A 13,630-nucleotide genomic window follows, 5' to 3' on the forward strand; every position below is an offset into this window, starting at 1 on the left:
TAACATCATTCTCCTTCTTTACGGATACAGAACAGAAATATTTATGGAACATTTCTGTCTTTTCTGCATCATTAACGATTTTACCATCTCCATCTAGTAATGAGCCTCTATCATTAAGATTCCTTTTGTTTCTAATATATTTAGACACCTTTTTAATTTTTCACCCTCGTGTCCTTAGCTTCCCTTATCAATATTTTACCCTTCATAACTTCTGATTTATAATGATTGCATCTACTTCCCCTTTTTGTCCTTTTAAGTTTTTTTTTAAATTTATTTTAAAATGGCACCTTCACTTCCCGATTGAACCAGGGTGGGCTTTCTTTTGCGGTCATCCTCATTGTTGACTGTGGAATTGTGGCTCTTTGGCCTTCGGACACACTCTTCTTACTGAACTCCGAGTATTGAGGTGAGTGTGGAGAGGTTCCAGAGTCACGTCCATCCTGCACAGTGCGATAGGAGCGGGAGGTTTGACGGTGGAGCTGATTTGGCTCCATCTGATCAGGCATCCTGCCTTCGGTAGAGACCAGCGCCTGCTGCTCCAGAGGCAGGCTTGCTGCCCGGACCCCTTCTCTGGTCCCTATTATTTGTGCGATGCTGTATGCAGCATAGGCCAACTGGGGATTGGTTCCTGCCCTCCCTCCCTAGCCCACCTACACCCTGGGTCCCCTATCTCGTGTGGCATGGACATCGCCCCTTTCAGCGTTTCTTTCTTTCTTTCCTGCACTAGGAGATGGGCAGGAGACCCTGACTGACCAGGCGGTGTCACCAGCTCAGCCCAGCCCCGGGCCAGGCTCACTTCCACTCAGTGAGGCTGGTGGCTTCAGCCCGGAGGCGACCGTCCCTCCTGTGACTCGCGCCGATAAGGACGGGGCGGCCATGCACCCCAGTTTTAGCAGCCCCCGCGCTGTCGAGCTGGATGAGTCCATCTCACCTGATCCCAACACAACCACCACCAACAGTGCCAGGCTGCCGACTCCTGACCCAGCCGTCTCAGCGGATGCTACGACGGGGCTTCGGCATAAGAACCTGTCGGCCAACAGCAGCTCAGAGCTCCCCCCTCCTGCTCTGGCTGCCAACACCACAGATGCAAACCAGCCTGGCCAAAATGGAACAGAGCCCTCCAGCCCCACGGGGCCGACTGGCGCCGCGACTGTGAGTCCAACGCATCAGCCACCAAAGGACGCGCTGGGTGAGGCTTCTCGCTACGCCGCCGCTCACCCGTGCGTAAGGGGCACCTTCTCCCACAGCACACCCAGCCTGGGGACTTAGGGCCTGGCCCTGTGCGGTGCTGAGTGCCTTTCTGCTCTCATTGACTTTGCCTGGAGTCGGGGGCACTCAGCACCTCACAGGATTGGGCCCTTGGTAAGTGAAAGGGGGATCCTGAGACTAGGGCAAGTGGGAAAGGTTTGCGGCAGCTGCTGGTTCCTCTTCCATATGCAGATAGGGAAGCTGCTCCCTGGCTTTTACCACAGCAGCCAGCTGTCCTGGGAGGGGGAGAGTTATAAACCGTAGCTGCTAAAGGCCCTTACATCTTTCCTCAAAAGTACAAATTAACCCTTTCCTTCCTAGGTACACGCACACTCACCCAGGGGCCAAGTGCTGCTCTCCTTTATACCCGCGTCGATCCAGAGCAGCTCTCGTGACCGCGGTGAGGTCACACCAGTATAAGTGAGAGCAGTACCTGGCCCGGCTGGGATCTGGGGCTGGCAGCTTGCACGAGCAACCCCTAACTTCTGTAGCATGGGATAGATAGAAGCTACCTCCGCCCCCATCATCAACCAGAAACTGTGAGGAAAATCCCAGCATGCAGTGCGGCTAGGTAGCTCTGAGCAGGGCGCATTGCATGCTGGGATCCTTAATGGCAGCAGGTCACAGCTGCCAGCGTAACCTCTCTTCTCTGGCCGGACGACGTTTCCAGAGAGGCTATTGCTGGCGATTCTAGGCCTCGTGTTAAAGGGCAGGGTGGCCAAGGTGACCTGGTCTGCCACACTGCCCTAAAATCCCACTGGATGGCATGGGGACTCTCACTGACTTGGTTTTCTGGGCATTGCTGCTGATTAGAGAGGGGTTCTCAGCTCAGAGACCTGTTCCCCTCAACACGCCCGGGCTCTGAAGGGGGCTCTCTGGCTCTGGCAGGTTGTGAAATACTTACTGACTTGGTGATTAATCTGTATGGCATTTGTCACGGAGAGTGGTAGGCAGGCTCCCCTGAGGGCAGCGCCCCGGCTGTCCTGTCTCGTGTTGTTTATTCCTGACCAACAGTCCTGTCGCCCTTTTCAGTGCCATAGCTGTCAGGCACGTCCACAGGCTGCCGGGGATCCCTGCTTTTCCTTCTGGGGCATTGTCGTGGGGATTCCTCTGCTAGGAGATGAGCACCATTTGGTGGCCACCTGGAGGTGATGGGACGTAGCCATGGAGAGGTGGGGGGAGGACAAGACAGGGTGAATGGCCTTTTCAGACTCTCTCAACCTCCAGAAGAAGTAAATGTTCAGTGGTGCTAAAAAATCTTCTTCGATGGGGGAATCGGCCTGCTAGCCTGAAAGGCTTGAGATGCCCTCCCAAGCCTTGCCCACGTCCCACCCCGCTCTGTTCTCCGGCACAGAGCCAGGGCTCCAGTTGGTGGCCTTCTGAACAGCTCGACACAGAACAGCAGGGGGCTCAGGGCCTCTCCACTGCCTCCCTGAGGATCCCAGGGGGAACCTGGAGCAGAGAGCGCTCTGGGCTCATGCCAGGAGCTGGGCATGTCCCCTAGGTGCCCGCAGCGCCGCCTGCCACCCATTCCAGGCCATGCAGGGTGGGGATGGGCAGACTCAGGATTTCGCTTTGTAGATAACTGCCTCTTTTTCTTCTGTGCAGCAACAACGGGCAGCTCCCGGCTGGAGCCTTCTGCATTCAGCACTTTGGGGCCCACAACAGGGAACCCTGAACCCACTGCAGGGAACCCTGAACCCACCCCACAAACAGCCCAGGAGAATGCCACAGAGGCGAGCACCGCAGGCCTCACTACCGTCCCTGCTGCCATGACAACAGGGAGCACACCTGCAACTACCACCCCCAGCACCACCACGGTAACCCCCAGAGCTTCCTCCCCCAACAGGGCAGCCACAACAGCCGTAGGGCAGTCATCAGCCAATCCCGTGCATGAGAAGGCTTCTGTGTTGGATGTGGGAGACGACGATGGTCAAGGTAAATGCTCTCGAGACCCCAGTGCTCCGATCTCTGCTCTCCCTAACTGGTTATTAAGAGCACAGCAAGTGCAGGGGCATGGGAGAGGCATTTGACCTGTGGGTTTGAGCTGGGGGAGCCCTTGTGGTGCTGTAGGGCAGAGTCCAGAGGGAGACTGGGATTGGCTGCTCCAGCCCCGGGACCTTACCCTCTCGGTACCGTCTTCTCCTCCCTGCAGACCTGCCCAGCTCTGCTATTGCCGGCGCGATGGGAGCCGACCCCCTGGTGATCGGTGTCATCTCCATGTTCGTCGTCATGGTGGGGATCCTGGCCCTGGTGGGCTTCCTGAGATACCGGCAGCGCCACAGCCGGATGGAGTTCCGACGCCTGCAGGACCTGCCCATGGTGAGCAACGCCCCCGCCCTGCCCAGGGCCCTTGTGCCTTGAGCTCCTGGCTGGCTCCCAGCTGTGTGGCCAGGCCATGCTGCAGCTCCCCTTTAGCCGTGCTAGCAGCGACGGCGACAAGCTGCGCAGAGGGAATTCGGCTCATTCCTCATGCTAGTGACTGGGAGGGGAGCGGGGCTTGGGGAGTGGGTCTGGAGAGCCTCCTCCAAGGTTCATTGCCAGGATGTCATGTGACGAGAGATTTAGTGACAGGATCCACCTTGCCAGCCCTGTTCCAGAAGACAGACGGACAGTGTGAAGGCAGCCTGACATCCAGAGTCAGTATTCTTCCTCACTCCTGCCCTGATGTGTTATGCAGTGTTCCTGGGTGGCTGTTAAACAGCTGCTATGTCCCCCCAGAGGAGGTTGCATTTCCATGGTGGGTGAAGCGATCACTCTATGTAGCCTTTGAGAGACAAAGTTCTTCTTCGAATAGATGCAGCCATGTATTCCAGTCAGGTGTGTGCGCGCCCAGCACACGGGAGCCAGAGAAATTCGCCTAGGAGTACCCAGAGGGGGCAGTGTGCATGCCTCATGGCCACAGCCCCTCCCCTGGCTACATGAAGCAGCGCTGCCCTGACCCACCCTCAGTTCTTATCACCCCTCGGCTGGAGTCAGAGCTTAAGGGTCTTAACCTCCCACTATCTCAGCGAGTGTAGTTTTTCCCTCTGATAGCTAGATAGATAGTACCCTTTGTGTTAGTTGTATTTGTTTGTTTTCCTCAGGGATGCCCTCACCAGGGTTTAAACGTTGTCCTTCGCGTGGGGGAGCGATCCCCACACACGGTGCTTGCTCTGCCTTGGCGAGGCCCACCTTAAAGAGCGTTGTGCGATCTGCACGTCGTTCAGGGGATAGGCTCAAGTGGCTCGGGACCTTCGCCTGACGCAGCGCCTGCTTCGGTCCCGAGGTGCGTGTCGGGTTGGAGATCGTCCGTGGACTCAGAGCGCTGCCGCTTCACGTTCCCGAGCAGTTGCCTCCCCGAAGAAACGGAGGAGCCCTTCCCTGTCACCTCTGCCAAGGAAAAGGTTGCATAATACCACTCCGGACTGCTCCAGATCTCGGGGTGACTCTTCTGCCTCCCCCAGGAAAAGCGTGGGCTGGCACGGAGTAGGTACCGGCCTGTGGGATGGCGCCAAGTACCGCTAACCCTTCTGAGTGGGGAGCTTAGAAACCCTGTACCGTTGACTCCCGTTATGGACCCCGGGTGTCTGAGTCCGGCACCAATGAGGGAGATGCCAGTACCAACTGTTTCCAGGTCAGCGGCATACCAGGCAGCTACAGACCTCCTTTGCCTTTTGGTCCTGATCTCTTCTTTGGTCCAGGACTGTCGTCTACAGTCCGGTCGGTCGACTGAACGAGCCACTGAACCCTCAGGTCTGTCTGCACCGCACCCCAGCGTGCAAAGCCGGTACCAGAATCGGTATAGGGGACCTCGGGAGTGGGCTTCTGCTCGGCACCACCGGAGTCGGCCTAGCAAATGCTTCCATGGCGCCTTTCACCGCCCTCGACATCGGTACCATCAAACACTCCCGTGTTGCTGCTGCTGACTTTGGGATTGACACTGCTTCCGGCACCGGCATGCTCGGTGCCAACAGTACCGCTTCCATGGGCAACGCCGCTTCCTGCCTCGTTCTGAGCAATGGACGAGTCGGTTACTCACTTCTTCTGGTCTCACTCCACGCTTATCCCCGGGATCTCGAGGCTCCCCAACCTCCGAGTCAGAGCTGTCATCCTCCTGCGCTCCATCCCCTGACCAGCATGGGGGACCGCTGACAGACCATTATGGGTACCAGGATTGACGTTCTTCTCTGGCTCGGTGTCTGCTGGCTACCAATGCCTTATCCGTGCCAGTGGCCTCCATGGAATCTGTGGGATGCTCTTCCTTTGCGGAGGTCCCACTCTGTCTTGCTTGAAGGCAAAATCACTGGCCAGGTCTGCAGTGGTGACTGTTGGTCCGCTGCAGGCCCAAGCACCGGTGTAACCTCCATAGTCATCCCATCCGGGTCCGTAAGCCCTTTAACAGGGTCCAGCTTTGGTCAACTGAGGGCCTCGTCTCCGTGTCCGGACGATGCTGTGCTGCCTCGCTCATCCTTGCCTTCGATACCAGAGGATTTTAAGGTGTGCCAAGACCTTTTGTGGCATGTAGCTGCTTCCCGCAGTATCCAAGTGGAGTTCTTGCAAGAGAACACCCACAAATTGGTGGACATCCTGCAGCCGTCTGCCCCTGGGAGAGTCACCCTCCCGATCAGTGATACCCTCCTTGAATCGGCTAAGCATGCCAGCTTCGGTACTGCCGGGGGCTAAGCAGAATTTGGGCATTGCCCCAATGTCCAGTAATCCATTGAGGATTTGGCCTTCGACAGCCAAACACTGTTCTTGGACAAAACTGACAAGATGCTGCGCTCCTTCAGGGACTCCAGGCCTCCCCTGCAGTCTTTGGGGGCCGACTATGCAGAGACGTGCAACAGCAGCAGCAGACTTTCACTCCTCCGAGGCACTGGGGCTACCCCAGAAAGGAGCATAGTTCCCACAGGAGGAAGCAGTCAGGCTCAGGGTTCGGCCCGTCCACATGTCCTCTCTGGAACGCTGGAACTTCCAGTGGTTGCTTCTCCCTCCTCATCTCCCCACTTTGGGGACAGGCTGGCCCACTTTCACAATGCTTGGGGCTCGATTGCTACCGATAGCTGGGTCCTAAGCACCGTCATGTCGGGTTATGCTATCCCGTTCCTCCCCATCCCTCTTCAGGGACCCGTCTCATGAGATATTGCTCTTCGAGCAGGTCCATTTTCTGCTGGCTTTGGGAGCAGTGGAGGAGGTTCTGCTGGAACACCAGGGTCATGGCTTCTACTCCCAGTATTTCCTGGTACCCAAATCCATGAGAGGAGTAAGACCTGTCCTCGACCTTCACAGCCTCAACAAATATCAGGTCCATGACGTTCCGAACTGACTCCTCTCCCGGCCTGGTCTCAGAACGACGGGTTTGCGGCTCTTGATCTTCAAGATACCTATTTAAATGTGGCAATTTTGCCAAGCCACAGAAAGTTCCTTCGGTTTGTTGTGGCAAAACACCACTTTCAGTGCACAGTGCTTCCATTCGGCCTCTTCTGTCCCCCCGGCTTTTATCAAATGCATGGTGGTTGTTAGAGCATCTCTCGGGAAGAAGGGAATTCACATCTTCCCGTATCTGGATGGCTGGTTATGAAGGGGAAGTTCTTGTTCACATCAGCATCACAGTGCACTTGCTCCGTCATCTGGGTCTCATTCTAAACCCTGGAAAGTCAACCTTGGCTCCCACTCAGAAGAGAGAGGTCACTGGGGTCCCGTTAGATTCCACGACGTCCAACATTTCTTCCAACCGACCATTTTCAGGCAATTCGCCATCTTTGACTTAGTCTGCAGTCTCAGCCTCCCACAATAGTTCAGATGTGTCTGAGGCTCCAGGGCCCCATGCCTGCTTGCATGCTCGTGGTCCAGTTTGCAAGGTTGCGCTTTTGCCCCCTTCAAATGCGGCTCAGGATGGTCTACTGTCTTACTCTTCACCCTCTAGATAGTTTGGTTTGTCTTCATCCACTGGTCCTGGACTCCTTGCAGTGGTGGATGTGTACAGAGAACATTTGCCAAGGCGTTTCCTTTGTCTGGCCCTTGCCAACCAGGTTGGTTGTTAGCAACGCGTCCCTGATGGGATGGGTTGGTGCACCTGGGAGCGCTGACAGTACAGGGGCTGTGGTTGGAGCAGGAGGCCTCACTCGATATCAATGTGCTGGAGTTTCGGGCCATCTACAATGCATGCTATGCCTATCAAGAGATTCACACAGTTCCCACTGCGATGTATTATGGGAACAAAGAAGGGGGAGCAAACTCCAGATTGTTTTGCCTAGAGGTGATCAGCACTAAGGAGAATGATCTGATAGCCGTTCACTTGCCCAGGGTTCAGAATCATCGCGCGGACTGTCTCAGCGGGTATTTTTCCCTGAGTCACAAGTGGTCCTCGAAGATGAGTGCTCTCCGGGTCATCTTCACAGCTTGGGGCATCCTGACAATCAAGCTGTTCGCTACAAGAGACAACAGGAAATGTCATCTGTTCTGCTCTCCGGGGGGACCTCAGGTCCAGGTTCCCTGTCTGACTCTGTCAGGTCATCCTCAAGTTCAAGGCGAATCAGGCCAAACTCATTCTCGTTGCCCTGGCCTGGCCAAGACTGTGCTGGTTCTCCAACCTTCTCGCACTGTCTATTCGGCCTCCCATACCGCTGCCTCCCCATCCCAACTTACTCAGAACCAAGGCCACACCTCGCATCCTTCATCAACGACTTAGATATTGGCATAGAAAGTACGCTTATTAAGTTTGCGGATGATACCAAACTGGGAGGGATTGCAACTACTTTGGAGGACAGGGTCATAATTCAAAATGATCTGGACAAATTGGAGAAATGGTCTGAGTTAAACAGGATGAAGTTTAACAAAGACAAATGCAAAGTGCTCCACTTAGGAAGGAAAAATCAATTTCACACATACAGAATGGGAAGAGACTGTCTAGGAAGGAGTACGGCAGAAAGGGATCTAGGGGTTATAGTGGACCACAAGCTAAATATGAGTCAACAGTGTGATGCTGTTGCAAAAAAAGCAAACATGATTCTGGGATGTATTAACAGGTGTGTTGTGAGCAAGACACGAGAAGTCATTCTTCCGCTCTGCTCTGCTCTGGTTAGGCCTCAGCTGGAGTATTGTGTCCAGTTCTGGGCGCCGCATTTTAAAAAAGATGTGGAGAAATTGGAGAGGGTCCAGAGAAGAGCAACAAGAATGATTAAAGGTCTTGAGAACATGACCTATGAAGGAAGGCTGAAAGAATTGGGTTTGTTTAGTTTGGAAAAGAGAAGACAGAGGGGACATGATAGCAGTTTTCAGGTATCTAAAAGGGTGTCATAAGGAGGAGGGAGAAAACTTGTTCAACTTAGCCTCTAAGGATAGAACCAGAAACAATGGGTTTAAACTGCAGCAAGGGAGGTCTAGGTTGGACATTAGGAAAAAGTTCCTAACTGTCAGGGTGGTTAAACACTGGAACAAATTGCCTAGGGAGGTTGTGGAATCTCCATCTCTGGAGATATTTAAGAGTAGGTTAGATAAATGTCTATCAGGGATGGTCTGGACAGTATTTGGTCCTGCCATGCGGGCAGGGGACTGGACTCGATGACCTCTCGAGGTCCCTTCCAGTCCTAGAATCTATGAATCCTGTGCTCAGCTCCCTGGATCTCACAATGTGGCTGCTGAGTGGCTGAAGGTGGGGAAAGAGCAGCATTCGGCAGCTGTCCAAGTCCTCCTCAACAGTAGAAGACACTCCACCAGGATGGCCTATTCAGTGAAATGGAAGCGATTTTTGGTGTGGTCATTAGCCCGCAGAATCCAACCGTGGCTGGTCTCTATCCAGGACATTTTGAAATACCTGCTGCACCTTCAGTCACTGCAGCCTGCATTCGGTTAATTGAAAGCACGTCTGGCAGCAGTATCAGCATTTCATCCCCCCATTCAGGGAAGATCTGTCTTCTCCAGTGCCATGGTAGCAAGATTCTTAAAATTGCTCCTTCGTCTACATCCCCCGGTCCGAGAGCGGGTTCCTCTGTGGGACTTTAACTCCATCTTAGCGACCTTAATGGGACCTCCCTTTGAGCCCCTGGCATCTTGTCCCTTTCCACTTTTGTGTCAGAAAACTGCATTCCTAGTAGCAAGGACCTCCACAAGGCGAGCATGAGCGTTGCAGGCTCTGATGGCAGAGCCTCCTTATACACAATTCTCCAAAGACAACGTGACTTTACGACCACATCCAACATTTCTGTCTAAAGTGGCTTCTCAGTTTCATTGGAACCAGGCGGTACGTCTGTTCTTTCCTAAGCTGCATTCATCTCCGGAGAAGCAGCGTCTCCATACTGTAGATGTCTAGTCTTCTGTCTGGACTGGACTAAACCGTTTCATGCTTTGTCTGCCCGTTTGTGTTATATGCAGATCAGATGAAGGGTCAGGTGATCTCTTCACAGACGATCTCCGAATGGATAACACTCTGCATCAAGACAGCCTATGAAATAGCTTCAGCTCTGCCCCCCTCAGTAGGTGTGAGCTCACTCTACTCGGGTGCAAGCAATGCCCATAGCCTTCCTCAGTGACGGTCCATATTGGACGTTAGCAGGGCGGCTACGTGGTCGTTGATACGTAGGTTCACAAACCATTACGCCATAACTGCATCTTCCAGGGTGGAGGCAGGCTTTGGTAGGCTTAGGTAGACTCAGAGCCCTGCCTCCTGGGGGCGTGGGGGGAGGTACTGCTTGTGAATACGCGTCCGCATCTACTCAAAGACAACGAAACGGTTACTTACAGTAACTGTGGTTCTTTGAGATGTGATGCAGGTGTGTTTTCCACAACCCACCCTCCATCCCCTCTGCATTGGGCTCTTGGGTCCTGGCATTCGGTGTGAAGGAACTGAGGGAGGGTAGCCAGGGGAGGGGCTATGGCCACAAGGCGTGAGCGTTGCCCCCTACGGGTACTGCTAGGCAAATTTCTCCAGCTATGAACCACAGTTACAGTAAGTAACCATTTCATACCGGTCGTCCTGCCTAGTGACGCCACAGAAGAACAGCGATACATTCACCATCCTAGGACCTCGCGGCTTGGGCTGGGAGTGGTGTGGTGTTTGCCTCACGTCCTTCTGCAGAGACCACCCATCTGTTTGATTAATCCTGCTAATAGGGGACCTCACTAGGGCCGGACTGGTGGTGGCCTTGGGGGGGTGGGATGAGGGAAAGAGCCCGGTCCCAGGACACGTCCAGGGAGAGGCTGGGACCAGGCCACTCTCTGAGACTCTCCTCTGCCATCTGAGCTGCATGAGTGGGCCTGTGGGGGAGGGGAGTCCCCCAGCCGTGTTCCTACACCTGCCTCCTCCGGCCCCTTCCAGAGGCCATAGGAGGAAGGGAAGGTAGCGCCTCCAGAGAGGGCGAGCCCTTGCCAGGGACTAAGGGAGGCACTGCTCAGGGAGCACAGGGGCTGGAAATGGCAAAGCAGCTACACTGTGAATGGATGGGCTGTGGGCCTGGCACTGGCTGGACCCCTCTCCTCGGATGCAGTAGCACCCCAGATCTAGACCAGTTCCCCCTCCATGCCATGACCGATACTAATGTGTGTCTTTCTCCTTTGCTCGTAGGACGACATGATGGAGGATACTCCCCTCTCCCTCTACAGCTACTAGGCAGCAAGAGGACCCTCCATCCAGGTTTGGGGGAGCGCTGGAGTTCCCTGAGCAGTAGGCCCCTGAGGACCTGGTCCAGGAAGATCCCCTGAGGATGGGGGGAAGGCGGCTCTGATTTTGCACTTGACTGAAACACTCATTGCAGATGGGTGGGTTGGTTTGTTTTAAAAACTTTTGTAAAAGTTTGGTTTTAAAGTTTATTCTGAGAGCTGGAGCCAGTTAGATCCCAGCACTGGCCCGTCCCTCTGCTCTCCGTACGCCGAGGGTCCTAAGCCTCCTCAAAATGCCGAGGAGATGGGAGAGGGGCTTTTCACCTTGCATTTTAGCCTGAGGGCCGAGCTGATGTTTTGCCGACTCGCTTGGACGTCTCAGAAGCTGCTGCTCTCAAAATGCGCCTTGTGTCAGGAAATGCAGTGTCAGTCCTCACAAGGCAAGCAAAGGAGAATGTTACTTCCCACTGGGAGACGAGGGCGGGGAGCAGACTGGCTCCCTCTTGCTTTGTGTTTTTTTGCACGTTGTTCCTATTTCAACTTCAGCAGTGGGATCCACTCCTGAATTCCCAGAGAATCTAGCAGGACTGTGGTAAACTGCAATCCCCTCCTTGCCCCCCAGAAAAACAGCCCCCTGGCTACGGGAGGAGAATGTGCCCCTGGGGGTGGGGGTGAGCGGGAGGTTTTTCATCACGCTGGGAGGGAACCAACATAACTGGGGCTTGTGTGGCCTTGTCTTGGGTGGGACTCTCCTGTCTGACTCAAAAGAAAACAAAATCCCTGGTTCTCTCCCTCGAGGCAGCAGTACAAGCCTAAACCATTCCCCGCAGGCAGGCTCTCCCGTGGTCGCCTCAGCGTGGGAAGGGAACTTCTCCCGGGTATCAGAGAGTCGCTTGCTGCACTTAGTACCTTCTCTGGCGGCTGCCCTGCGCCATGACTTCCCTCCCCAGTACTGCGAGCTGGGAGCTCCTTAGTTCACTATCGAAATAGCCTTGCCAAGGCTGCTTGGTGGCTCTCAAGGGCACTTTATGCCCCGCACCCCCGAACTAGCCTTTGCCATTGTTTTGTGCCTTGTCCCTCCAGTGTGTTGGGTTTGGAGGTCAAGAAATGCTGCTTCTCTGCTTCTGAAGTCCCTCGAACAGTCCCAGCGGCTGCCAGCTCTGCCCCTGCGTCTCCTGGGAGCCTTTGTGGCTTCATAATAAGCAAACAAACAGGAGTGGGTCTAGATGCAGCCAGCTGCCTTTGGGCTCCCTAGGGACAGACGTTAGCGTGTTGGGCAGGATGCGTCTCGTCCATGTGTGCAGCTGGAGAGAGGCTGTGTGGTTTTTTTCTGTTCTGTGTTACCACCTGTCCCCATTCTCCAACACACACACACTGGGGTTTCTCGCTTCCCATACAGTGGCTCCTGCCTGTTTCTACTTCCTATCTTGTTACGCCTTCTGAAGGCTCCTTGGGGGTCCCTCTCAGCTGTGCCTGGGACCTGGGCAACGGTTGGCAAGGTCTCGCTGTGGGATAGTTGGTATCATACAAAAGCCTTGGTTTTCTCAGGTCTCAGCCTGTCGTCTTGGCAGCTGGTGCTTGTGCTCCCTCAGGCCAGCAAAGTCTGGGGGAGTTGTGGGCAGTCAGCATCTCTTCCGGCGAGGCCCCCGCCCCATGAAGTCGCACCGTTTTCACAGCCATGCGATGCCCACATTAGCTTTCGGGAGGGCCTAGTCTCCCACCAGCAGGGCATAGATAAGTCCTATCCTTGGCTGTAATGGAGATTACTCGGGCCATGCAGCTGGAGAACTGGTCGTCTGGAACCAGGGCAGACGAGCTGGAGAAGGTGACTTCCCCACTCCCTGCATTGCTCTGTGGCTTTGGGAGGAGCTGGTGAAGAGATCATGCAGTAGTTAGGGTTTTCCTGTTGGCTGTAGACTTGGGTCTGTTGCCTGTGATGAGACACCCCCAAAAGTAACTGCAGGAGGGAGTGTAATAGATTTTTTCCCCCCTCTCGTGTGAAAATTAGAGGGCAGTTTTCACAGGCACCAAACTCCCAAGTCGGAACCACAGAAATTTCACTCATGCTGCAGCCTTGTTTCCCCGGCTGGAGGGCAGGGTGCTGCCAATTTTTGGCAGCAACAGATGCACAGACAGTGCTGATGGAAATAGCGGAACCTCCTCCTGGCTGAAGCTGGCGCAAGGGTGTCAGTGGAGCTGTTGTTGCCGGAACGAGCCGCTCTACACACAGCTTGAAGGGAGAGGACTGACTGTCTCTGCCCCCCAGGGCAAAACACCAAAGTGCAACTTTCTTTGTAAAATATGTTAATAGTGGATTTTTCTGCAATAAAGTTACAAATGCTGAAGGCCTCACGTATGGTGATTGCACTTAGCTCTAGCAACTGGTCTGAGTCGATCATGTGCTGCACAGCAAAGCCTGGGATGGTTAAATGACTGCTCGTCGGGACAAGAAGAATTGCAGACGTCAACATAACCAATGATAAGCAAATCTAAGGGAAGCCTCTGACTGTGCTGGTCCTGGGGGTGAGGGAGAGTACAGTTAGGGAGACTGTCATAAGCACAAAAGGCAGCTGAAAGTCAGTGGGAGTGGGCACCTAACAGCCCCTTGTGCCTTTGAAACGTATCCCTTCAGTGTTTTAAAGCGAGGTAAAGAGCATACAGGCATCCAACATCCTAAAGCCATCTTTATACCTTGGGTAGCCTTGGCGTAATCATCCCACAACACTGGTCTCATTGTGTGCTAGCTTGCAGCCATACAGCGTTAATGTAGGCAAGACGCACAAGCCCAACTTGCTCACATCTT

At 54.4% G+C, this 13,630-nt stretch overlaps 1 protein-coding gene across 1 annotated transcript in view; it reads left to right on the plus strand.

Moving 5' to 3' along the window:
* The window catches only part of LOC112059307 (uncharacterized), a 32,968-nt gene extending 19,799 nt beyond the window's left edge, over window positions 1-13,169 (plus strand). The window contains exons 2-5 of the mRNA XM_065553725.1: window positions 728-1,189; window positions 2,857-3,186; window positions 3,404-3,570; window positions 10,793-13,169. Of these exons, the coding sequence (XP_065409797.1) occupies window positions 728-1,189; window positions 2,857-3,186; window positions 3,404-3,570; window positions 10,793-10,837 (1,004 nt within the window). The 3' untranslated portion in view covers window positions 10,838-13,169. The remainder of the gene's footprint in view (window positions 1-727; window positions 1,190-2,856; window positions 3,187-3,403; window positions 3,571-10,792) is intronic.
* Window positions 13,170-13,630: the final 461 nt, after the last annotated feature.

This window comes from Chrysemys picta, chromosome 8 (assembly GCF_011386835.1).
Source record: "Chrysemys picta bellii isolate R12L10 chromosome 8, ASM1138683v2, whole genome shotgun sequence".
In the NCBI taxonomy this organism is placed as follows: domain Eukaryota; kingdom Metazoa; phylum Chordata; order Testudines; family Emydidae; genus Chrysemys; species Chrysemys picta.